The 26222-nt window shown below is 45.9% G+C and overlaps 1 protein-coding gene across 1 annotated transcript in view; it reads right to left on the bottom strand.

Annotated features, from left to right (window-relative positions):
- Nucleotides 1-205: 205 nt before the first annotated feature.
- The window catches only part of RAB43 (RAB43, member RAS oncogene family), a 66833-nt gene continuing 40816 nt past the window's right edge, over nucleotides 206-26222 (bottom strand). The window contains exons 2-3 of the mRNA XM_066352517.1: nucleotides 12069-12252; nucleotides 206-9084 (exon numbers count right to left, since the gene is read on the bottom strand). Of these exons, the coding sequence (XP_066208614.1) occupies nucleotides 8834-9084; nucleotides 12069-12252 (435 nt within the window). The 3' untranslated portion in view covers nucleotides 206-8833. The remainder of the gene's footprint in view (nucleotides 9085-12068; nucleotides 12253-26222) is intronic.

The raw sequence follows: 26222 nt of genomic DNA on the forward strand, positions 1-26222 counted from the left end.
GCCTACTATCTTAAAACAGACAGGTCCAGAATTTCAAGAAAAACTCCCCCAAGTTTACCTTATGCAAAGCAGAGAACCTGGGGAGCACAATGGGTCCCGGCTAGTACCCAGCACAGGGTCCACAAGGTGATCCTGGGTAGACTTCATTGGATGGATCCCTGCTCATTGTGCCAAGTAGATAATGATGCAAAAAAAAATCCAAATCTGTAGAGAATTTTTATGTTTATTTGAGACAAATGGATGACAATTGCTGGACAGCAAAATCTCAACATGTTGAGAAAATGTGTTTGAAGAATGGCAGTTTTGTAGATTATTTTATAATCACAATAAAAGGAGACATATGAAGGTTACATGAAACCCACTGGTAGTAAAGTAGGAGGGTGAGAGAAAGCAAAGTGGGGAAATCTCTGGGATTGGAACCAAAGTAGAGAGAGCCACTTCTTTTCCAGGATAGTTAATATACATTGACAGCACAGAGATGGGGTGTGGGAACAAGATACCAGTGAGGCTTTCTGTGTTCTCCAGCTCTGGGGCCACAGCTGTTCCCTGAGGGGACTGGAAAGGGAGAGATAGTCTGATATTTCAAAGGTATGTTTTATTTATATATATATATGGTCTACCGGAAAGTTCTGTCCGTTTCTATCACAAGTTTCAACACGTAAGCACATGTTTATTTGGCGCATGTGTGCTTCTCTATTTTTATTACTTAATGTATACATACTGATGTAGCAAATTAACTAAAAAAAAGTTGATTCACGTTAGTCTTATGTGTGAAGCCATAGTGTACCCACGGCTACTGATAAAGTTCATTTACGCCACTGTAATTTTTATGAATTTCAACAAGGAAGAAATGCTACAGAAGCATGTTTGTCGCAGCCACCATATTTCCTGGACTTAGCCCCCCCGACTATCACTTGTTTTTGTCCTTACAAAATTTTTTGAAGGGCAAAAAATTCAAAAATGAAGATATCAAACAAGCACTGGTTCAATTTTTCGCATCAAAAGATAAAACATTTTTCAAAAATGGGATATACAAATTGCCCTCACACTGGCAAGAAATCATTAATAATAATGGCAATTATATTATTTAATAAAGTTTATTGACGGTAAGAAAAATTTGTATTTTGTTTTATTCCAAAAAGGGACAGAACTTTCCGGTAGACTCCATATATATATATATATATATATATATATATATATATTTTTTTTTTTTTTAAAGGTATGTTATCTTAGATGCAAAAAGACGATAGGCTCAGTTAAGGTAAAGATTAACCTTTGTCAAGGAAGATACTGGCCTAGAATGTGACTATCTGCCACAACTCACTTTCCATTAGGAAGTTTTCTATTCAGACCATCCTATGTGGCTATTTTAGTCTCTGAGTTTGTAGGACCCACCGTGAAGGCCTCCCCTGATCTTGTCAGGTTCAGTATGAGGCCACTTTTTCTGTCCACATAAGGGTCGCCACGGATATTCCTGTGCATAGAGGTTTTATTGTTTTTACGATTTGTTCCTTGGATAGATTCCCCCAAAAGGAGTGCTATTTTAAGAAAGGTCCACTTAGAATCACGTCCATCTTTGTCAAATCTAAACCTGAGTACATGGTAGTGTTGTAGCTGCAGTCTCACCACAAAACCCAAGGTTCCCTCTCAGAATTTCAAGGAGTTAAGGCATGACCCTGGAGCCCAATGTCCGGGGCTTAGATCTTATCTCTGCCACTGGCATTTGTAAAGTAGTATAGAACCTTCTCAATAAACAGCAGACTCCATCATCTTAGATGTCTGTTACCACCATTCTGATAGAAGTCTGAAGATCCTAGACATGGACACTGGGCAACCTTCATTTTCCTGTCGACTAACCCCGATGAGGTGCCATATTTGGGTCTATATATGAATCTATATGTTTTCTTTAAAAAGAAAACAGGGGGTACACAACTTAAAGTGGTCAGGGATCCAGAAAACACCAAAACCCTATCAGGGATGACAGTTCAAATGTTGCCAGATAGGGTTAGAGTTTTAATAGAAGATTAATTAAGTGTTAGGTTGAGCAGGGAATTCCACTGACCCCCTCCAAGGGCCCTGTCTCTATCTTGGTCGGAGTCAGGGCCTGAGCCTTGTCAAGGAGCCAACCACCACCCCTTTGTCCTTGATGTCCACACATGAAGTCCATATGTATACAAAGAAAGGGAAGGAAACACACTTAACCCAGAGGTAAATAAGCAAGTGCCTTTTTTCTTTTTTAGGAAGAACCTAAAAACTTCTGAGATGTCAGGCTACCCTAGTGGGGTGGGCAGGCTGTGTTGACCAGTGTCCCTCAAACTGTAACATGCACAGAAATCCCTGGAGATTTTATTAAAACTTAGATTCTGACTCAGGAGCTCTGAGGTGCTGAGATTATCTATTTCTAACAAGCTCCTGGATGGCGCCAGCTGCTGGCCTGTGAATAGAAGGTTGGAGCACGCTAACCCCACTCACCCAACTCCCAGTAGCTAATTCATGGACTTTTTCTACCAGATCCCTGCTTCCTATGGCCACCCATCTCCTGAGTCACCTGAGCCCAGCACATAGAACCTCCAGATCACTGGTAGATAGATACTATTGTCACTGGGATGATGAGTAGCTTTGAATTGGACATAAAAAGGAAACCTCCATGTCTACAGCTTGTTGTTCCCTGGGCTCCCTGCACTGAGGTGATGGTTGCACTGGAATGTGAGGTTCAGAATCACTGCAGAGGAGAGTCCCAAAACATGCAGCCCAGGTGTGGAATGGCTGGGACCCACTCCAGGTTCTGTCTAGATGAGGTCCGTGGGCAGAACCATCCCTACTGTAGGTGGCATGTGTGACAGTACACTGTCGATGCCCAGGAAGCACCAGTTGGATCTAAACCTGCCATCCAAGCTGGGTCTTTTCTTTGCAGTGGGAAGACCCAACAGCAAGGGCTGCAGCCTCTAAGGCAGTGGCAGGGGACCTCCCCATGCTCAGAGGGGTCCTCGGAGTGTCTGGGAGTCAGTGTCAGGACCAGGAGGTTGTCCTTTGGATCAGGGCCCCAGCTCAGGCTGTTTGTGAACAGGAAGTCCTGCCTGGAGAAGCCCGTTACAGAGCAGGGGGCTTGCTTCTTCAGGTGGGTTGGGGACGGTCAGCCTGCCTGGGAGCAGCACGTTCTGGAAATGGCAGTCATGTGTGGCCAGAGGTGGGCAAGTGTCTGAGAGTGGGTGGTCCCGGCGGCCCTCTTGAAAGAGACAGGCAGCAGGGAGCCGTGCAGAGGTCTGAGGAAGGGGGTGACCCGGTGAGTGTGGGACCTGTAGTCAGGTGGAGGCAGGAGCCAGGTCAGAGGTTGGGAAGAAGCTGGGTGGGACGGGGAGTGGCTCTGTGGGTAAGGTGAAGGACAAGGGACTTCACAGCTATGAGGGGGAGAAGGGACAGAACTGGGGCAGGGGCACCCTGGGTCCTGGCTTCTCTGAAGGAAGTGCTGGTGACCCCCCCCCCAGCTGAGCCCCTGGGGATATGTGTGCAGGGTGCAGGTAGGGGTTGAGGTCAGAGTGCTGGGAGTGGAGGTCTTGCGGGCAGAGCAGGGTCAGACTGAACTCTGGGACCCAGCACCTAGCCCAGCCCCGGCCTGAGCTAGGGGCCTCAGGAGCAAATTCAGTGGGGACACTGAGCAAGTCCCTCTGGGTCCCTGGCCTCAGTTTCCCTGCTCTAAAGTCCAGGACAGGACCTGTGAGATTGCCCTGGGGTCAGGGCAAAGAAAAGAAAGAACCCTTGGAATAGCCTGGCCCACATCGGAGCCTCTAGGATGAGAGTGGGGTGCCCAGCTCAAATAGACTCAGTTATGGGTTTTTATTTCAAGGGGCACATGGGGGCTTGGGGCTGCCTTGCATTCAATGAGAGCAGAAAATTCAGATGAGAGGAGTTTCTTCTCCCTGGTAAAAGTGGTTGTTGAGAGCCCGGAGTGTGGCCCACCTGGAATTTTCAGGGTTCCAGGCCTGTTCCATTCAATGGAATTCAGCAGCTTTCTAAACCACCTGCGACAAGAGACAGAAACAGGAGCCTCCTGCTCCAGCCCTTTAGTTTACAAAAACCCTCCCCACCCAGGATCTCACTGTGGCTTCCCTGGGTGCAGACAGGACAGGAAATAGTGTCCCACATCTGAAGAAACTGAGACCCTGAGTGCAGAAAGGACCTAACCAAGGTCATACAACTAGTCAGGGCAGGCTTGGCATTTGAATGGAGATTGATCTGAGCCCCATGATGTCAGTTTGTCTCAGAACCATGCTTGGCAGGGAGGATGCAGTACCACCTGGCTGCCATGAGCAGCCACGCCATGTTCTCTTCATCCCACCATTTCAGCAGAGGCTCCTTTTGTGAGTGACCAGAGTCCTTCTGATTATCTTGGTGCTCTATGGATTCATAGGCTTCTGGGTGCCAGGAGCTGATTCCGGCACTCACTGGTCCTTTGAGTACCTATGAGCTTAGAACCCTTCTCTGTGCCAGGAATACAGCAGTGAAGAACAGTCTGGCCCTCATGGGAATTCTTAGATTTTGACTTTGAATAAGAGTTTACTTCCTTGTGGCTGCAAGGCTTAGGCAAGGAACTTCCAATCCGAGTACACTGGCTCATCTAAAAAAACAGATGCCTCCTTCACAAGGTGGTGTAGAAGTGTGAGGGATGCCTGGTGCTCCTGGCAATCACCAAAAAGTACTCCCCAACCTACCTCCCCACACAAACACAACTGAAGGTACCTGGACCCAAAAAGATACAGACTTGTCCAAGGTCACATGAGTATCCCTGGCACAGATGGGACCCAACCTAAGCTCTTTTCTGTCCCTCAGGCAGTTGACTGTTTCTCTGCCCAGGAATCCCACAATGGTCTGGGGCAGAGTTCTTGAGAGGGTTCCAGGTAACAGAGGCAGTAGGCAATGTGTGCTCATCTATCATCCCAGGTCTGAGGATGAACTGAGAAGCTAAACAGGTGGGACCACCTTTGGGGACGTGGCCACCTGGGCTGGCTTTGTGCCGAAAGGTAAAAGAACCAGTCTTGGGTACCACCGGTTCTTTAGACAAAACTTTAATGGTTTAGGAATGTGTACTCTGGCTCTGCTAAATTTCCATAGAGGCAACTTTCCATGTTTTAAAAAATAGATTTGATATAAAGATTTGTATATTCATAAATAGATAATGTGAAAATTCTCAAATGCAAATGGCATCCTTGGGCTGGCTAAGCCCCTCCCTGCCCCAAAGGGTCCCTAAGGCCGCACCCCTGGCTGCCCTCCTGGGGAAGAGCAATTGAATTCAATATGAATTAGGAACTCCCTCCAGCTCTAAGTCTGCTAGGGCCTATGCCTTTGGGGTCAAAAGCCCCTTTCTGGGAGGACATGGAACCACCTCTCTGGCATAGAAGTCAGGATCTGTGTCCCTTGTCCACCCCACTCCTACTCCTATGACTATAAAACACCAACTCCTATTGTTTCCCCTAGGGCCCAGCCTATATCACAGCCTGACCCACACCACAGACTGCCCTTCTCCAGGCCTGAGCTGACAGGACCCTTCCTGGTCCCCTTCCCCTGCCCACTCTCCCATACCCCGACCCTTCCCCACCTACTCGTGTTCTTAGGTAGTTTGTAAACAAAGAAAGAGATTAGATCATTCTCTTGCACCAGAGGCTGCTGGGAGAGGAAACAGAAGCAAGCTGTTTCCTGGCTCACATACTTCTCCCATTTGACACAGGACTCCGGCCCAGAGAAGTACAGAGGCCTTGGCCTGACTGGGCACAGCAGAGCAGGGACCCCACTGGCATGCAGACAATGCCACACCCTGGGCCAGGTCCTGAGCACTAACACCTGTCTGAGGTTGGGGGCAGGGAAACATCTCTTGGAGCCAGTAGGATATGGCCTCAATGCAGGAAGTGGGGGGAGGAAACTCACAGGCCAAAGGGTAGAGAAAGAACTCATTCTACCGAGAGGGTACTAAGAACAAGAGATTAGCTTGGGTGGGGTAGGGCCACTTCTCAGGGGCGTCCAGCTGGGTCATTTGGGGGGTGGGGGGTTATAAATCACATGAATAAAAAGGCAGGGGCAGTAGGTGGGGGGAGAACAGAAAAGGGTGGCCTGAACAGAGGTGCTCCTCAGGTACAAGCAGGTGCTAGGAAGAAGCCAGGATGGAGCTGTGAAGGCCTTGAACGGCTGGGTCAAGTTTGGCCAGCATCCAAGTGCCCTAGGGCAGCCTGGAAGGTGTTGGGGTAGGGTAAGTGGAAGGGCCGGGAGTGACCTTCCACAACTGACATCTGTCAGCAGCAGGAGGGTGGGTTGGGGCAGTGGTGGCCATTAGCCCAGGAGCCACGGTCAGTAAGATGTCCAGTGAGAGGATGGGCCTGTCTGGCAAAGGGCAGGGTACTGTGGAGATTGGCTCCCAGCACTGTGGGGGGGGGAGAAGGTGAAGACCCCAAGGTGACCCCCAATTTCTAGGCTAAACCTCTGGAGTGAGGCTGCTCCATGCATGGAAGACAGGACAGCAGTAGATCTACTAAGCCCAGTGTTTGACATCTTGGAATTGTGAAAAGGGGGGAAGCAAAGTGTTGTTTCCTTGGTTTCTCGGTAAACCAAGAGGTTACCAGTGAGAAGAAACCTCCCTGGTCCCAGGACAGGCCCACTGTTCCTTTCCCCTTCTAAGCTAAGCCTTTACAGGGTCTCAGGCCTCCTTCCTCAGGGGCAGGGAGGGATGGCTCACATTCGAGTGACAAATGAGCCTATCATCAACCACTTGTTCCTGTGCTTACCCTGGATTCTCATCCACATGAAGAAGGGGTAGAGGGGCCTCTTTCCCTAAGCCCTGTGAGGCTGGAGGTTAGGGGAATCCAGCAGGTACCTGTGCTTTCAGCTGGAAGTGGGGCTCAAGTCAATCAGGGGTGCAGGCCCACGCCTCTGTTCCAAGACCCTTTGCATGTGCCACCCCCTCAAGCAGCAGGCAGGGCTTAGCGAGACACATCTTCCAGCTGGGGTCTAAGTTCAGTGCCCGGCTCTATCCAAATATTAGACCCTAGCAGAAAGGTCATGGGCTGGAGGACCTTTGCTCTTGGCTTCAATGTAACACTCTTTAAAGACTGCTCAGTGACAGGCATTTTCTATTCTGCAGGTGGAGCCAGGCACTGCAGCGGAGGGGCAAGGCAGACACCAGCTCGTTCTGCCAACAACTGGGCCCCATCCATCAGCAAGGCCACTAAGGATAAAAGCCAGGCAGCGTTCTTGCCCCCAACTCCCACACCACCCCAACAATAGACCTATTCACCTCAGTGCAGACACCTGTTCAGATGGTCTTGGTCCAACCAGGCCAACTAACTTCCCTTCTAGAACCAGGTTCAGCCATTCCATGGCTGCCTCCCTGCTTGAAAGGAAGCCATGAGGCCCTGCATGTATCAGCCTCAGCTCAGCTGTTCATGCCCAACCTGTCTCACCAGGCTGCTGCAAAATATCTGGCTTCTTGCTCTGCATCCAGGCCTGCCGGAGAGAGGGAGCCATGCAAACCAAAGTGCTTTTAGTATAAGGCAAGGCTGTGATAGGCTCTGGGCTGCCTCTCCCTTATGTGGCCTAGCCTACGGCTCTGAGAGTAGTTTATTCCTGAGGCCCCACACTGAGGGGCCAGAGGGGCTGGACTAGGCTGACATGGACAAACTGGAATTGGCTTAGGAAGATCACCAAAGTCCAATACCTGTCTGTGATCCTCTGAGCCACACTGCAGTTTGGTGCTGCTTTGAAGACACCCCCCCTCCCGAGTGATCTCAGCCCCACCTACTTTCTAACTTCAGCACCCTGGGAATGTTGAGGCTGTTGAGGGCAGGTGGACCCAGGGGGGGTGAAATGCCCAGACCTAGAACTACCAGGGCCTCACCTCCTTTGTTTGGGAAACACTACAAGTTAGACTGGGAGCGATGGGGAGCTGATGCTCTAAACATGGCAGGAAAGATTTCTGCACATGGGGTAAGACTGGGTTCCGACAGTCACTCTCAGACCTGAGCCTCAAGTATTCAACATTTTACTTTTCCCTTAAATGTCCTCATTCCTATATCATTCCCCCTACCCCCAAGCTTCTGAGACCCCAGTGCTGAAGAATCAGCTTGTTCTGCACCCTGCATGACAAATTTTGGGGCCCCAAGCCAGCAGATAGTCCCTGCTCGGCTGTGTGACATGACCCTACACTTCTGTATTGTAGATGAAACCAAGAGCTACATGAAAAACCAGAAAACTTGAGTAGTCTTGCTAAGGCAGTAAGCTGAGCCTCACGGTGTCTGTGAGCTTGGAGCTGGCACTGAAGAAGGTCCTTCACCTGGAAGGAGTTAGGGCTTCCCTGGGGTTATGCTCACAAACCAGCCTGTTAGGCGGGTTGCTCTTGCTCTCTGCAGCTACATATGGAGGCCCTGGAATGACCTGGGCACCAGCCATATCCCTGGAAAGCGACAACCTGCTGCCACAGCTGCAGCAGACACTACGTGTGGGTCAAAGCTAGTATGTAGAGAGCAGGGAGGCACACTTCCGGCCCCTCTCCAGCTGTGGTCCACACTGGCGGGCTCAGAGCAGTCCTGGAATGTGAACAGCATGGAGGAAACAGCCGCTGACTGGAAGGATGGGCAAGCTTGTGCCAATAGGCCTCCTGCAGGAGGAATCCTGCTTCTTCCTTCCTCAGGGCAGCTTTCCCATCAAGCGTCCAGGCCATGGGATGAGTAATTCCAGGACTTGATCCAGCTGCTCTAGAATCGCTGGTGCCGAGGGCCAGCTCTAGAGGGCTGGGCTTGGCAGACCAGAGGGAGGTGACGGAGCGGCCCCTGCCTGCCTGCCGGCACCCTAGTCAGCAACCGCAGCCCCAGCTTTCTCCAATGTCCTTGCTATCCAGCTGGATATGGTCGGTGCTCTTCTCACTGAGCAGAGGACCCCCATGCCTCATGACCAGCTCGGTGGCCACCCTCAGGAAGGCCTCCTCCACGTTGCTTGAGTCCTTGGCAGACGTCTCAATGGCACACAGGATGTCGTAGTGCTCTGCCAGGCTTTGTGCCTCAGCCAGAGGGACCTCTCGGAGCTCGCCAAGATCCGACTTGTTCCCTGTAGGGAAAGGCCAGGAGCAGCTTGGTAAGGCCAACTGGTGCCAGGGAAGCCCTGCCCTACTTAGCAGAGCCAAACTGAGAAACCCAAAGCCATCCACTGCCCTCTGTCAACTCTGATGGTAATCTAAAGCTTTAAAAAATAATAAAAACCATTTTATTTTAAAGCTATTATTCTATCCTTTAGTGCCTCATTTTTAAAAATCTTTGCCAGAGGCTTGTATATTTTACTGCTTCTTTCTAAGAAATAGAAGCAGTAAAGTTTAGGGAAAAGAATATGGTACCTTAGAGCTAGAAGAAAACCTGGAAAGAAACTCCAGCTTCCTAGCACTTGTAAGTCACTTCATCTCTGAGTCTCAATTTCCCCATCTATAATGCCACCTTCAGCAGAGTAGAGGTTAAATTTTTTAAGACTTTATTTATTTTAGAAAGGACACAGAAAAAGCGAGAGAGAGAGAAAAGGGGGTAGGAGCAGGAATCATCAACTTCCATATGTGCCTTGATCGAGCAAGCCCAGGGTTTCAAACCGGCGACCTCAGTGTTCCAGGCCGACATTTTATCCACTGTGCCACCACAGGTCAGGCCAGAGTAGGGATTAAATGAAACAACAAGCACTTGGCAGGTAATTCATAAATACAGAAGTAAAGAAATCTGGCAGTGCAATTTTTTCTTTTTGCTAAAATTTTGTTATTATGTTTATTATTTACTATTTTCCTTTGGAATTATTTTTTAGTGAGAGAGACAAAGAGAGGGACAGATAGAGACAAACAGGAGGGGAGAGAGATAAGCATCAATTCTTCGTTGTGGCACCTTAATTGTTCATTGATTGCTTTCTCATATGTTCCTTGACCCGGGGCTACAGCAGAGCAAGTGACCCCTTGCTCAAGCCAACGACCTTGGGCTTCAAGTCAGCAACCATTGGGCTCAAGCCAGCGACCATGGGGTCATGTCTATGATCTCACACTCAAGCCAGCACCCCGTGCTCAAGCCGGATGAGCCTGTGTTCAAGCCAGCGACTGCAGGGTTTCGAACCTGGGTCCTCCACATCTCAGTCTGATGCTCTATCCACTGCACCATCGCCTGGTAAGGCTCCTTTGGAATTTTATAATTCTCTGTTAAGATTGTGGTTTGGGGTTATTTTGCTTTTCTACTAGTAAGAACACAGACTACCATTTCACCTGAGCATAAACCTCTGGCTCTTCCTACAAGTGTGAGATGTTTCGTTACATTCTAAATCATCTGGTAAACTGCTCCTTGACAGAATTTTTTTTTAAGTTTCAAAGTACTTGACCTTTGTAATGTGATTATAGGGATGACAAAAAATAGATGTATCTATAAATATCTAAAATTTCTTTTGTAATATTAAATGATGTAGCAACCAATTTCAATGTGAAACATCCTAATTTCAACAAACTAAAAAAAACATGTTTATGAGTAATTAAAAATCTGAACACAGATCAGCTATTTGAATTTATTCAGAAAATGTCAATACTTTTAGATGTGAAAATGGTATTGTTACATATTTTTAAGTGTTTTCACCTTTTATTGATTCGTGCTAGAATATTTGTAGAACTACTGGAGTTAGGAGTTGCCTGAAAAATAATCCGAGAGAGGGAGGGGAGGAGGGTAGAGCCAAAACGAGACATGAGTTGCTAGGTGCTAAAGCTGGTGATAGACATTTGAGGTTTATTACACTATCATATTTTTGTATTTGTGTAAAATACTCAACAATAAAGTGTTTACTTTAAATGTCCTGGACACGAGGGGAGTTTAAGGCTGAGTAAAGAGAGCTGCACTGCTGCCCAGGTAGCTGAGCCGTGAGCACTCCCTAGCCCAGTCCAGGCAGGCGTGGGAGGCAGGCTGTGTGGAACCAAGCGCCATCTTTTTCCTGCTGGAGCCACAGTCAGGTACTATTTATACAATCTCATCTGAGAAACATCAGCCTGATGGGTGAGGTCCCAGAGACCACACAGATGGTCCGAGGTTTCTTGAGTCCAGGTCTGGGAAGTTCACGTAGGAGGAAAATGGAAAATGGAGGTAACAGCATCCCTCTGCAGCTTCGGTTCTCAAAGTGGGGTCAGCAACACGGATGTCACCGGCAACACCTGGGAATCTGCTATAAATGCACATCCATGGGCCCCATCTAGACATCTTGAATTGGATGCTTTACAGGTAGTGCTCAGATTCTGTGCTTTAAAGCTTTGGAGGCATGAAAACATTTGAGGAGCCTGCTCTCCTGAATTATGATTAGTAGAACTGAACTCAAATTTCATGTGTATGTGCTCACAGGCTGTGTGAACTGGGAGAAATTATTTCACTTCTCTAAGCCTCAGCTCCATGCCCTAGTAAATAAGGAGCAACCAGGTTATAGGAACTAAATCTAACGACACATGTTAAGATTTAACCAGTGTTAACCACTGTATGTGTAAATGCATACTACAAAGCAAATTTTAGCTTGCTTGCTTTCTCTAATTCCAGTTTTGAATATAACTTTACAAGTGACTAGCAGGATCAGAATTTGCAAGATCATGATTCAAGTTCTGGCTCTGTTTCTGCTTCTCCCTCTAAAAAAATCAATCAATCAATAAATTCTTTTTTATAAAAAGGATAAGGAAAGAAAAAAGAGACAGACAGGACCTGTGGTCCCAAGGAACCCTGCTAGCTCCCACCCAATATCCCCCAGCTCAATCCCTTTCTGTGCTTGCCCTTTGCTTAAAAAGAAGAAACCGAGACACTCTGACCAGACAGTTCTGTTGGTTGGAGTATCGTCCCTAAGGCAGAGGTTGCCAGTTTGATCCCTGGTCAGGGCACATACAGGAACAGATTGATGTTCCTGTCTCTCTCTCCCTCTCCTTTTAAATAATCCATCAATAAATAAATAATTTTTTAAAAAAAAAAAAAAGGAAAAGAAAAGAAAAAAGAGACAGACGGGATCTATGGTCCCAAGGAACCCTGCTAGCCCCCACCCAATTTCCCACAGCTCACCGATCAGCAGCTGCACAATATTGGAGCCTGCATACTTCCTCACGTCCTCAATCCAATGAGGCACTGACAGGAAGGAGCTCCTTTTGGTTATGTCGTAAGCGAGGATGGCCCCGTTGGCACTACGGTAGTAGCTCTGGGTGATGGTGCGGAATCGCTCCTGGCCAGCTGTGTCCCAAATCTGCAGCTAAAGAAATAGGGAGCCTCCCTTGAATCTGGTGATGTGGCCGAGCCTGGGGGACAGGGAGGGCAATCCCACATACCCGTGCCAAAAGCGCTGGTTCTAACTGGCAACTCACCAGCCCACACCTTGACTGAAATCACACAGAAAGTCTAAAAGGTGGACACAGAAAGTGAAGGAGAAGGTCTTCTGAGCCCTTAGAAAGCAACTCAGTGGCACCACTTTGAGGAGGACGAGAACAAGCGGATGCAAAAGGAAGGTAGACAGCATCATCTCTGCCTCTAGTCCCCAGAGAAAGGTGGTGAGGAAACAAGAAAGTATTCTGAATTGCAACCGGAAGTATGCTTGACCCAGCGTCCTCTACATGCTGCCTCTTCCCTAAACACTGGGCTCACTGTGAACCAGAAGAGCTCCAGCAGGTCACAGTCTGGTGAGGTGGCTTCAGGTATGTCATGATGCTGGCTATATGGATGTCCGCTACATTCCCCTCTCTGGGATTATAAAGGCACCGCTATTCCTGGCCACGTGTAAGGCTCCCCCAGAATTAGGGTGCTCTACTTCCACCTCAGAAACACCAGGTAGATGTTCACAACCTGATGATAAGGGGACCTGGGCTGTGGCAATGAGGGCTTAGGAGAAGCAGTGGGCAGAGCCCAACCGTGGGGCCTTTACCATCAGCTGATCCATCAAAGGCAACAAGCTTGGGGTCTTTTCCTGCTCATGTCTTCACTTAACAAACACCCAGCCTTCTTGGACACTGGCCATGGAGGAGAGGAACCTGTGTGTAGCAGGAGCTCCACTGGCTTTCTGTACAAGCAGTAGTCTGGCAGGACAGACACAAAATAGAGCAGAGGGAGGGGCTGGGCCAGAGCAGACCTGGATCTAGGTTGTACCAAGACTAGGAGGCCTCCCACTCTGGGCACAAACCACCAGTTTAGGACTGGGAGAGACAGGCCTGAGACAGGCATCAGGGCAGGCATGTATAATACAAAGCTTCTCAGGAGCTCAGGGATTGTCTTCTCTACTCCAGAAATCACAGGTTCTTGGGGATCTCTGAGAATGAACATGAGCCTTTGGTCTACAGCTGCATGCAGGTCTACGCACCCTCCTTTGCTAGTGCAAGATCTGTCTGTGCTTCTCTATCTAGTCCTCAAGGTGCCAGAGGGCCCCTAGTCTATCCAGGGTAGGGACAGACCTCAGAGGCCTGAGACAGTTCCTGAGGGCAGGGACAATGACCCCTGCACTATGAAGGTGACAACCTTTTCCCTAGGCCCCACCAAGAAAAGCCTGCGAGTTAACAACATCTGGGCCACAACATGCCAAATAAACCCTCCAGTCTTGAGACTTTCTAATTACCCCTCAGCTATCAGAAGCCCCAAGGAAACCAGGCTCCACACTCTACAGCTCATGGTGTCTGCTAGCTCAGTGTTTTCAACTGCTATTGCGGACCGGTCCACCAGAAATTTTGTGTGGGTCCACAAGAGTTAACCACCTCGGTGTTTGTATAAAGATTATAGACCCAATGATCTTTGTTGAATTTGCTTATGCTCAGGGAGATTTCTGCCTTAGTCATCCTCGAAATAATTCTCCTATTTTCACAAGTTCCCAAGTGTAAAAAGGTTGAAAATCACTGTGCTAGTTCATGCATGGGGTGAAGCAAAAGGTATGAACTTTGGCTCTACACAAACCTGGGATCCAAATGACCAAGAACTCGTCTCCAGACCCTAGAGGAGAGTCTACAACACTAACGATACGTGGATAAAAGCAACTTGGAGGACACAGCAACTATGCAAAGGCAAAAACTTTGAAAACATACAACAGTTTCAGAGATAGAAAAGATCTATGAAACTACACTAAAACATATTTTTAAGTTAAGGGAGCATTCATAAAAAAAAGAACTCCTGAAAATTAAATATATAGCATAAATAAAAAATACAACATAAGGGTTGGGAGATCCCCCCAAAGTAAAGAAAAAAAAATACAAAGAGATGGAAAAAAGAGAAAATAGAAGAAGTAGTCTAGGAGGCAAAATATGTGCTAGTGAGAGGGTCAGAGAAAAAGAAGAGTAAAATCAAAGAAATACTCCAAGAAAATCCCCCCGAATTAACATCTCAGGGCCCACTAAGCACACACACAATGGGGAGAAACAGACACACAGAAAACACATGACTGAGAGAATTCCAGAACAAGAGGGAAGATTCTAAAAACTTCCAGAAAGAAAAGAACAAGTTTCAAGGTTTCACACAAAAAATCCAAAAGATAACCGATCAAACAATGACTATAATTAGGAGGCAAAATTGTTTCCAATCCAGAATTCTCATCAACTATCAGTCAACTGCAATGGTTTCATAAAGGCATTTTCAGGTATGTAGGCCTCAAAACATTTACCTTCCTGCCAACCTTTTTCAGGAAACTACTGAAGGTTCCTCCACCTAAAGAAATCGACCAAAATTAAGAAAATGTGGGCTCCAGAAAACTCAACTCAAAAGAGAAGCAAAGTGAATTCCCAAGATGGTTGTAGAGGGAGATACCAAAACAAGAGCCAAGCAGTGAGCCTGGATATTAACCATCTAGAGCAGGTTGCAGGGCTCCAGAGCAACTTCCAGCTCCACAGTAACAGCAGACAAGACTTCCCTTCCACAAGCAGGCATTACACTGAGAAAAATAGGGGAGGCTGCCATTTTCAGGATGTAAACAACAAGCAGCACAAAACTATAATCCTGAAAGAAGCAAAACTCATTAAATGTACTTCATGATCACTACAACTTTCTACCTGGGAACAGTTTCCTAATCATAGGACAGAAGGATAGAATCCAGCAGAGCATAGTGGGCCCACTGAGCCAGGGAGGCAAAGAGCAGCATCTCCAGATGTGATAGATGAAGAATTGCAGTGGGTGGGAGAGTGTTAAAATCTATGTGGGGAGTGCCCAGTGAGTCCATGCACAGGATAAGACTATCAGAGTGCCTCCTACAGGTCTGAGAATAGACCAGATATAGACACAGAGGTTGAACAGCACTAGGAAATGCCGAAGTTCCAACCCACCTAGTGAAGGGGCCTCCTAAGCACCTGGGGGTTTTATTTGTTTTTTTTGTTTGTTTTTGAGATAGAGAAAGATAGAGAGACAGGAAAGAAAAGAGATGAGAAGCATCAATTCATAGTTGCATCACTTTAGTTGTTGATTACTTCTCATATGTGCCTTGACTGGGGAGCTCAAGCCAAGCCAGTGACCCCTTGCTGAAGCCAAAGACCTTGGGCTCATGCCAGCGACCTTGGGCTTCAAGCCAGCAACCCTGTACTCAAGCTGGTGAGCCTGCACTCAAGCCAGATGAGCCCACGCTCAAGCTGGCAATCTCTGGGTTTCAAACCTGGGACCTCAGCATCCCAGGTTGATGCTCTATCCTCTATGCCACCACCTGTCAGGCCATTAGCACCTTACTGACCTAGATATTACGCTGAAACATCAGGAAGGTACCCTATGAGTGAGGACCATGGCTAGAGGAAGGCCTCCATAAACCTGCCCAACACAGTCTAAAACCAAGACCCAACATAAGTCTCATGTTTGTAGGCTGAATTCTGTCAAATTAGAGATACAAAAGAAACATCCTCAAACACTAACAAAACATAAAAATAAAACATGCACACGTTCAAGGTGATCAGGCAGTACATGAATTGACTACTAAGACATGAATTGACACTCTTCAAAAGAAGAGAACAGAATACAGGTCTCTACAAGGTTTCAACCACTATTTCCAGTATACAATAGAAAATGGCTAACCAAGCTTGACCTGTGGTGGCACAGTGGATTAAGTGTTGACCTGGAATGCTGAGGTCACCAGTTCAAAATGCCAGACTTGCCCAATCAAGGAGCATATGAGAAGCAACTACTACAAGTTGATGCTTTCTGCTCCTCCCCATACCTTTCTCTCTCTCTCTCCTCTCTCTAATATCAATAAATAAAATCTAAAAAAAGAGGCTAACCAGGAAAATTTGACCCAGACAAAAAAATCAGTCAATAAAAAATGATGCCACACACACACAAAAAAATGATGATACAGGAGAAAACGGCTGAGTAAGTGGAAAATGCATTCGTCTACTCCCAAAGCCACATCAAAATTACAACTAAATTATATAACAATCTGTGGGAGACAGGCTGCAAGCAGACAAAGTCCTTACAGCTTATGGCTTAGTTTACAACTAAGCTCTTAAGTTGTGAGTAATAAATTATGGGACAGTTAGGGTCAAAAGTACAGGACCTTTTTGTAAGAATACTTATACAGCTAGAATGCTTTTTGCAACATTTTCAAGATGTGTGCCCCTGGTTCCCAGAGGAGGGAACAGTTAGTTCTGCTACACGGGAGCAAGTAGGTCAAGTTCTGAAAAGGCGGTGGTGTGAGGCGACTATGGCAGGAGGAATGCAAGTGGCGGTCTCTCTGGCAGTTGGTGCCGTACTCTGCGGCTGGGGGGCTGGGGAACGTGGGCAGTGCAGCTGCTCCTAGTTCTCTCCAGCTGCTTGGTCTGCTGCTCAGGTAAAATTGAGGTAGGGGAGGAGTCTCAGCATAGTCAACCTGGAAATTGAGAATGAAAACTCTCCCAGTTTCATACCTATTCAGTGCAGTTCTATGTGGGCTCACGCACAGATTTTTTAGGGCTCCTTAGGTAGCTATCCCGTATAGTCTCTACAGACTCATCACTGACTGATGGCCTACCAGAACGGGGTTTCTCCACCAAACTGCCGGTTTCCTTCAACTGCTTTTCCCACCCAGTAAAGTTATTCCTATGTGGTGGCACTTCGTTATAAACGCGCCAATATTCACGTTGCACTTTGGTCACAGATCGAATTTAGCGAGCCACAGAACACACTGAACTTTCCTCTGTACCGTCCACATCTTGACTGGCATGGCCGTGGGCTGCTCCGCTGTATACACGGTGTTACATCATCATCTGCGCATGCACACATGCTGCCACATCATCCCACAGAAACTGGGAGGGTTTTCCTTTTATTTGGTGCAGATTTCATATTTCTATTGTCTTTTGTTGCTTTCCTGTGACTGGTCAAAAGTGCACCATGACTTTACGGACACACTGTATTAAAGTTACAGCTTTCCCTGCTATTGTCTCATTTTCTTTAATGTTTTAGCTACAATCTTTTGAACTATCATTTTGTTTCTTTCCCATTCTTTGCCTTGAAATTAGGCAGGGAACCCCTGGAAGATCTAACTACAAAATTTACCAAGCAGCCTCTGAGAATGTATTTTCTTGGGGAGATTTTGCTAGTTCCATCCTCCTGTGTCCCTGTCAGAAAATGCCCTAAAGATCAGATAAGCATCTTTCTGGTCTGGTTGTGCTCTGAAATCCTGGGCTTCTCTTTGGTTTGGCTGATTCTAGTTTCTGTTTAGTTTTTGTCTGATGTTGTCCAAAATGTGACTTTTTTGAGGCCTGAATTAAGTTCTTACATGCAAAAATTGGAAATGCCAGCTCTAACTAAATAAAATAGTCTCATTCCTGCATTGTTGCTTTAAAATTGAAATATGTAAGGAGCGCTCATTTAAATTTAAATAGAATGGAATTTTGCATCCTAAAGACTTGCTAATTTAGTTTGTGCTTTGTGAGGTCTTGTCATGCTAATTGCTGTGCTCTATGTTCTTTGTCTTCAAAGTTGGAGGCCAAGTAACAACTCCGATATTAGAATTAATCAAATTTAAGTATCATACTTGTGTCTCTGTACTGTAAATTGTCTTGTTTATGTGTAAAACTGTACTCAGGTCTCCAAAACAGAGGAACTGAGCAAAATTTGGCAGAGCCCTGATAAGCCATTTCAGGAATTTGTTTCACAACTGCTTCAAGCAGTGGAAAGAATAGTGGTGGATGGAGAAGCAGGAATGATTTTAGTTAAACAGTGTATGAAAATGCTAACTCTGATTGTCAGGCTGTACTCCAGCCTCACTGCAAGAAGGGAGATACAGAGGATTACATCAGAATATGCGCTGATGTTGGGCCTTCATGCATTCAAGGTCTGGCTATTGCTGCAGCACTTCAGGGAGGCCTCCAGGACAATACTTTGATAAACTGCAGAACAAACGAAGGAAGGGAGGCCAGGGAAGTACTTCTGTCAGTGGATCTCGTTTCTAATACAGGGGGGTTCAGGGCATTTTGCTAGAAATAGTGCTACTTCCTCTGGAAATCAGTCTCAGCCTCCCCCTGAGGGGCAGCCAGCTCCTAAAGCTCCTAGCCTCTGCCCATGCTGCAGGAGAGGGAGACATTGGGTGAATCTAAGTATACTGATGAAGGGCAGGTGATTCAGGGAAACAAACAGTGGGGCCCTCCCCGGCCCTGTCATACTGTAGGGACAATGTTGGCGTTTCTTCAGCAAATTCTGATTCCAAAGGCCAAACATTGCCCAATTATCCCGAGCAACAGCAGGCGGCACAGGACTGGACCTCAATCCCATCTCCCAATTCATATTAACTCCAGAGACAGGATCTCAAGCTATACCCACAGGAATTTTTGGATCGCTTCCCAATAATACAGTAGGACTCTCATCAGGCAGAAGCAGTCTAACTATGGGAGGATTTTTTTGTTCTCTCTGGAGAAATAGATTCTGATTATACAGGGGAAATTAATGTCATGGCTCACAGTCCAAGGAATACAGTCACTATCTCCCCTGACATAAAGATTGCTCAATTAATCTTTTTGCCTCTTTCAAGACAAGGCCACAACCTGCAAAAGGGGCCCCAGGGAGATCGAGGATTTGGCTCCTATGATGTTGCCTATTGGATTCAAAAGATAGGTCAGGAATGCCCTGAAATGGAGCTAACGATTGAAGGGCTAAGTTTAGAAGACTCTTGGATATAGAGGTTGATGTATCTGTTATTGCTGAGCTACACTGGCCTTCTTCCTGGCCCGCTTATGAAGCAGTCACTGAGCTATGAGGCATAGGGCAAAGTAAATCCCCCCAACAAAGCTCTAGTTTTTTACAATGGGAAGATAAGGAAGGTCATACTGGACTTTTTCAGCCTTATGTGCTCCCTGGATTGCCCGTTAATCTGTGGGGTAAAGATGTTTCAAAAGATATGGGAGCGTTACTTGTCAGTCCTAATGAGTTAGCCAGTGACATTGCTCCCGCATATGAAGGAAAAGCATTTATTACATTTTGTCAGACTTTTGGAATCGCCCTAAGAATAGGTATTCCTTGCAATCCTCAAGGTCAAGGCATTGTAGAGCATGCCCATCAAACACTTACAGGTCAATTAAAAAAATTAAAAAGGGAGAGTCATACCCCAGAACTCCTGCAAATCTTCTTTATCATGCCTTTTTACTTTAATTTTTTGAATACTGATGTACAGGGCCATTCAGCGGCCAAGAGAATCTGGAATCCAATCAGGAAGGCCTTCCCTGAAGTGTGATGGAAGAACCTGCTCACAGGAATCTGGCAAGGGCCAGACCCTATTCTCTTGTGGAGCTGAGGGTATGTGTGTTTTTCCTAGGTCTGCTAAGGTTCCTTGGTGGGTTACTGAACATCTGGTGAGACAGCATGAGCCAGGAGGAGAGACTCACTTCACAAGAGCAACTGTATAAGGCTTCTTTTACTCTGTTCTTGTCCCTCTCTCTGTCAAACCTGTTCCACCTATCAAATCCTCTTAGCACACTCCAAACCTCCTCCTCCTGCAAAGTCCAACCCTCCTTTCGATCCAGCTGATCACACAGTTCTTCTGTCTTCTCCCAATCAGGCCTCAGTATATGAAAAAAGCTTTAAAAAGTGGAGGAGTGCCCTCAAACCCCTCAACGAGATCTCCTGAGCATGACTTTTAAGGTTTGTAATGACTGAGAGGAACAGGAAAAGGTAGGCAGAGCCCAAAAAGATCAGGCAAAATACCAGCTCTTAGCAGCCACCCTTAAAGGCTCCATGCCCCTAAGAAGTCTCAGAAGACCCCATCAGGGCCCTGCTACAAATGTGAAAAAAGAGGTCATTGGGCTAAAGCCTGTCTGGTTCCTCGGCCCCCAACAGGGCCATGCCCTTGCTGTGGGAAAAAGGGACACTGGAAGGTAGACTGCCCTCTCGCTCCACCAAGGGAGGGTTCAGTCTCTTCCACCTCTACCCCAGCCACCTCTGACCTAACTTTGCCCAGCCTACTGGAATTCGCCACTGAAGACTGAAGGTGCCCAGGGCCATAGGCCCCATCTCACTTCACCAGCAAAGAGCCTAGTGACCATCCAAGTAGCAGGTAAGCTGATCACATTTCTTATAGACACAAGGGCCATTTACTCTTCCTTGCTCAAATATTCAGGTCCTGCTCAAACCTTGAAGATCTCTGTTGTGGGTGTTGATGGTCTTATTTTCCTCCTTGCCATGGATCCACTGCCTTGTCTAATACATGGTGTCTCCTTTATACTCTTTTCTCCTCCTACCTCAATGCCCCATGCCTATTTTAGGCCAGAACCTACTCTCCAAATTCAGAGCCTCTCTCTCTTTTCACCTCCCATCCTTGGAACAGACCTTGTTGCTACTTTCGGCCAGCCAGATTTTCCCACTTCTGTTACAAATTTACCTCTACTACCCATCATAGTGAATCCCAAGGTTTTCATCACAACCTCCACGGCTGCAAAACTCCAGGAAAAGGCCCCTTGGTTTCATCTCTCCAGGTTAAAGAAAACAAAAGCTCCATCTCCACACATGCCTACAGACAGCCCTTCCAGTCTACCTGACCATCACCAGAAATACAGAATTGACATTAAGCTTGAGACAAAAGCTTAATGTGCTGAAAGCAGTGGTCATTGGGACTTGGAGGCCAGCTGCAGACTGTGGAAGTGCAACAGCAGCTCCAATGCCATGCAGACTTTTCCTGGATCTGTGTGACTCCTGCTCTGTGTAACAGTTCTCAGTGGGACTGGGATAAGGTTAAGTTGCATCTGCAAGGAGTGTGGAACAATAATAATGTCAGGCCTGACCAGGCGGTGGCGCAGTGGATAGAGTGTCGGACTGGGATGCAGAGGACCCAGGTTTGAGACCCCGAGGTCACCAGCTTGAGCACAGGCTCATCTGGTTTGAGCAAAGCTCACCAACTTGGACCCAAGGTCACTGGCTCAAGCAAGGGGTTACTCGGTCTGCTGAAGGCCCGTGGTCAAGGCACATATAAGAAAGCAATCAATGACAACTAAGGTGTCGCAATGCGCAACGAAAAACTAATAATTGATGCTTCTCATCTCTCTGCTCCTGTCTGTCTGTCCCTGTCTATCCCTCTCTCTGTCTCTGTAAAAACAAAAAAATAATAATAATAATAATGTCAGCATGGACTTGGTGAAAATTGCATTAACATATTAAGGACATTCAAAATAGCAAAGATTCTAATATAGATCTTCCTATATTGGCTAAGAATTTAATAATCTGAAAAAGCTTTAATCCCTTGAATGTATTAAGACAATCATTTTGGTATCTGTCAAGCATTGGCTACATTAATTTTGTGTTTATTCTATATTTTTCCAGGCTGCCTCTGAATCAGAATCTGGGAACTCAGACAAATGTAAATCTCAGCACATGAGCTAAAATTAAAAACAATAAAAAAAGGGGGGAAACTGTGGGAGATAGGCTGTAAGCTGACAAAAGTCCGTACAGCCTAGGGCAGTGGTTCTCAAAGTGTATGCCAGGGCGCACTGGTGCACCCTAGATCTCCAGGTGCGCCCTATGGTATTCCAGAGAAATATGTGCCTGTTGGACACCAAAAAACCAACAGGGTTTTTGGAGTTTACATTTTGGGGAGACAGAGGTGTGGGGAATTGGCTATAAGCTGACAGTCTGCCCAACCCCCCATCTCACTTGCCTGAGTAGGTTGCAAAAGGCTATTAAGCTGTGGTGCTGGATTGTTTATACTACCCCCCATGTTTCCCAGAAAGACTGAAGGCAAGTTTCTTCTACCCTTTGTCTGGTGTAAAATTAAGATGATATGTATGGTGGGGGTTTTCTGCACTCAACAAAATTAAGAGTAAAAAGAGAGGAATTCTTCAATGTATTGACGAGAAAATGAGAGTTTGCCTTTCAAATATATGCCCAAACATTAAAGAAATCACTAGGAAACATCAGGCTTATGTTTCTCATAAACACAAGAATGAAAAAACACATTCGCGCCAGGACCTGCCAGATTTACTAAATCTTACTAAGAATGTATCTATATATATAAAAAGATAACTTCTATATATATAAAAAGATAACTTCATTTTATTATTTTTTAACCCCTCTTCCTTACGAATTCTAAAAAGTATAACTCAAAAAATGTAACATAAAAATGTTTTTTAGGCCCTGGCCAGTTGGCTCAGTGGTAGAGCGTCGGCCTGGTGTGCAGGAGTCCCAGGTTCGATTCCCGGCCAGGGCATACAGGAGAGGCGCTCATCTGCTTCTCCACCCCTCCCCCTCTCCTTCCTCTCTATCTCTCTCTTCCTCTCCCGCAGCCAAGGCTCCATTGGAGCAAAGTTGGCCCGGGCGCTGAGGAAGGCTCTGTGGCCTCTGCCTCAGGCGCTAGAATGGCTCTGATTGTGGCAGAGCAACGCCCCAGATGGGCAGAGCATCGCCCCCTGGTAGGCATGCTGGGCAGATCCCAGTTGGGCACATGCAGGAGTCTGTCTGACTGCCTCCCCGTTTCCAACTTCAGGAAAATAAAAAAAAAAAATGTTTTTTAATGTCAGAAGAAATTTAATTTTGTCATTTATTTTGTTTAATTACCATAAAAGCATGTTTGGACTTTATATTTTTTTCTTTAATATTTTACTTAATTATTGTAACAAATTTCTCAGAAATTTATATATAGTGTGCCTACAATTATTTGTAGGATTTTAAATGCGCCCTGACTTCAAAAAGTTTGAGAACCACTGGCCTAGGGCTTAGTTTAAGATTAAACTCTTCCCCACACCCTTGGCTGTTGCAGGGAGGAGGGGTGTACTCTTAATAGGATTCCCGTTTATACCTTAGATATGTGACTTTGTATCAGAAACTTCCTTGTTTTAAAAATGGATTTCTTCTCTGCACTACATAATAAAGCTGGCCGGGGGGTTTTCCCCTTTTGGTTCTTGCAAGTCATCAGCTTGGTAATGAAGCCTCCCGATCCCATCCTTTTTCTTTCTGTACTTACTTTTAATCTCCCAACATTCTCCCTCAGGACCTGGACAATAATGAGTTGTGCTGGTTCACGGCAACAATTGCCCTGGATAACCATCTGAAGAGCAGCTGAACAGAAATCCAATAACTAAGGATATAAATAAGAAGGCATATGGAGATTGGTAGGAGAGGCGAAGACAGGAAATGGGCTGGCCCTGCACCCACAGGCTACAGTTAAGAATCCTGAGGGATATCTCAATTGCAGAGGATACCCTGATGAGCAAGGGGTCTCACTCCCATGCAGGGCTTCCCAGCCAGTGCTCCTAGAAGAGGAAGCTCATATAACATCTGGCTGCAAAAATCAGCTGGAATTCTGTCTACCTGGGAAACGGAAGGCTGTTGGAGGAAATGCAGGCGTCATCTTAAAAAAATCAATGCATGGCTTTTCCAGTCTACCTGAATCATTACCAGCTAGAAGCAGTGGTCATTGGGACTTGGACGTGAGCTGCAAACTATAGAATTGTGACAATTCCAGTGCCATGCGGACTTTTCCTGGATGTGAACTTCTCCTTGTGACAGCTCCTAACGGACTGAACTGGGGTTGGGTTGCATTTTTCAGGGATTTGGCATGGTGTTGGGGCCAACTTGGACTTGGTGAACATGTTAAGGACACTACTCTTTTATGGATTCTTGCTGTATTGGCCAAGAGTTTGCTTAAAGGCTTTAATCACTGTAAAAAAAAAAATAGAAGATGAGATAAAGATGTGGCACATATACACCATGGTATACTATTCAGCCATAAGAAATGATGACATCGGATCACTTACAACAAAATGGTGGGATCTTGATAACATTATACGGAGTGAAATAATCAGAAAAAAACAAGAAAAAAAATCAATGCATAAACTCTCACGCTAGGTACTCACCATGGGCTCTGGTGAAGGAATGGCAGGCAGCTCAGGGAATGTCAGGGAAAGACATGGTTGTGGGTTTTGGAAGGAAGACTGGAGGGACAGCATCCAAAGTCCCTGCGGTAAGTCCTCGTAGCACCATCTCCTCTGGGTTAAGCACTCTCCCTACAGGGCAGTAGCCTGGTAAGCTATACTGGCCCCACCCCCTGACTCTTTCAGGCCTCACCCTATAACCAGCTTGTGCACAGCTAGATAACACTGGGGAACAATTTTTTTTTCATTTTCTGTTGCATGAGGTTTTAGAACCGTTTCTATATATTTCTGCATCACTGACTCAAAATCTGAAATCCGTTTTTTGGTGCATGCTCTAGTTTTTATGCAATTTTAATTTCTTTTTGTTACAGTTAATGGCATGCATTGGTTTTTAAATTGGAGTTAAAGGACAATGACTCTTGGATTGAACATAACCACAAGGCAATTAATGTTTTACAAACATCAGTTTTACATAATTGTAGTTGTTTTTAAATGTAAAAAGTTATTATCTAATAAAAACACCCTCTTATTTTTTTTAAGATTGAATCATTGCTTCTTCAAGTAGGCGTAAATGTAAGAATAGTCCTGACACCTTTTGTTATATATGTGGCTCTGTTACACACTTCAAAGTCAAAGGCACAATATTTCATCATTTGTGACACATGCATATATCGCCTATTTTTAAGTTCCCCTTGGCGAGCAAGACAAGAATTGGGCTCCTCATATTGTGTATCATTAATTGTGAGGAAATGCTTCGTGACTGGACAAAAGGAAAACGAAAAGGAATGCCTTTTGGTATTCCCATGGTTTGGCGTGAACCTAAGGACCACAGCGGTGACTTATTTCTGTCTGATCCATACAAACAGCATCGGCAAGAAAAAATGGCATATGATTACATATCCTAATATTCCTTTGATAGATACATGAATTTACCACTGCCCTTTTGCTGTTCTGCTTGGCTGCCTGACCCCACTCTTAATTACTGGACAATCGCCCCTGGGACAGAGGGGTTCCAGGAAGCTGGTCAACTGCCCCAAGGAAGAGTATTCCAGTTCCAGAAAGCTGAACATACCAGCACACCCTTGCTTGAGGCTATCCCAAACCCCTATAAAATTTTGCCTCAGTCTGTTTTTGGGGCCCTTCTTTCGGAGAAGCACCCCGGCAGGTCTTTCTCCTCTAATAAAGCCTGCACACCTGGAGTTCGAGTGCCGAATCATTCTTACATCCTTCAGCAATATGACCTATCCCACACTCTGAGACACTCCTGGTTCCAGTTTTCAATGGTTTTATTTCTTCTAAGGATGAAGAAAGTGAACATGGTGATCAAGTGTATTTTGATGAGATGCATGAGGAAATGGTTATAGAATCTGAAGGGTCTTCTTCTGATGCCAAGCAGTCATTAACCCCTCAGCAGTTGAGCCAACCCGAATTGAATGACGTAGAAAGAATGACATAAAAATGTCCTCGACTTTCTAAAGTCCTCGACTTTCTAAAGTATGAGGAGCATAACTGGATCATTTGTGTGGATCTTAAAATGGTAAATTTCCTACTAGGACAACAGAGAGGTTTCACAAAGTATCCTGCTTTCTGTGTTTGTGGGACAGCCGAGCTCAGGAGAAACACTGGACACAGAAGGAGTGGCCGAAACGTGAAGCTCTGGAAGTAAGGATGCAAAATATTGTGAATGAACCTTTAGTTAATCAAGACAGGATCATTTTTCCCCCACTTCACATCAAACTTGGCTTAATATAGCAGTTTATTCAGGCTTTGAATAGAGAAAGTGAATGCTTTCAACATATTATTTCTGCTTTTCCTGCCTTGTCTTTCAAGAAGATAAAAGCAGGTGTATTCAATGGACCTCAAATTCGAACCCTCATACATGACAAAGAATTTGTCAGGAAGATGAATAAGGAGGAGAAAGCAGCATGGCAGTCTTTTGTGGCAATTA

Source organism: Saccopteryx leptura, chromosome 11, assembly GCF_036850995.1.
Source record: "Saccopteryx leptura isolate mSacLep1 chromosome 11, mSacLep1_pri_phased_curated, whole genome shotgun sequence".
Taxonomy (NCBI): Eukaryota; Metazoa; Chordata; class Mammalia; order Chiroptera; family Emballonuridae; genus Saccopteryx; species Saccopteryx leptura.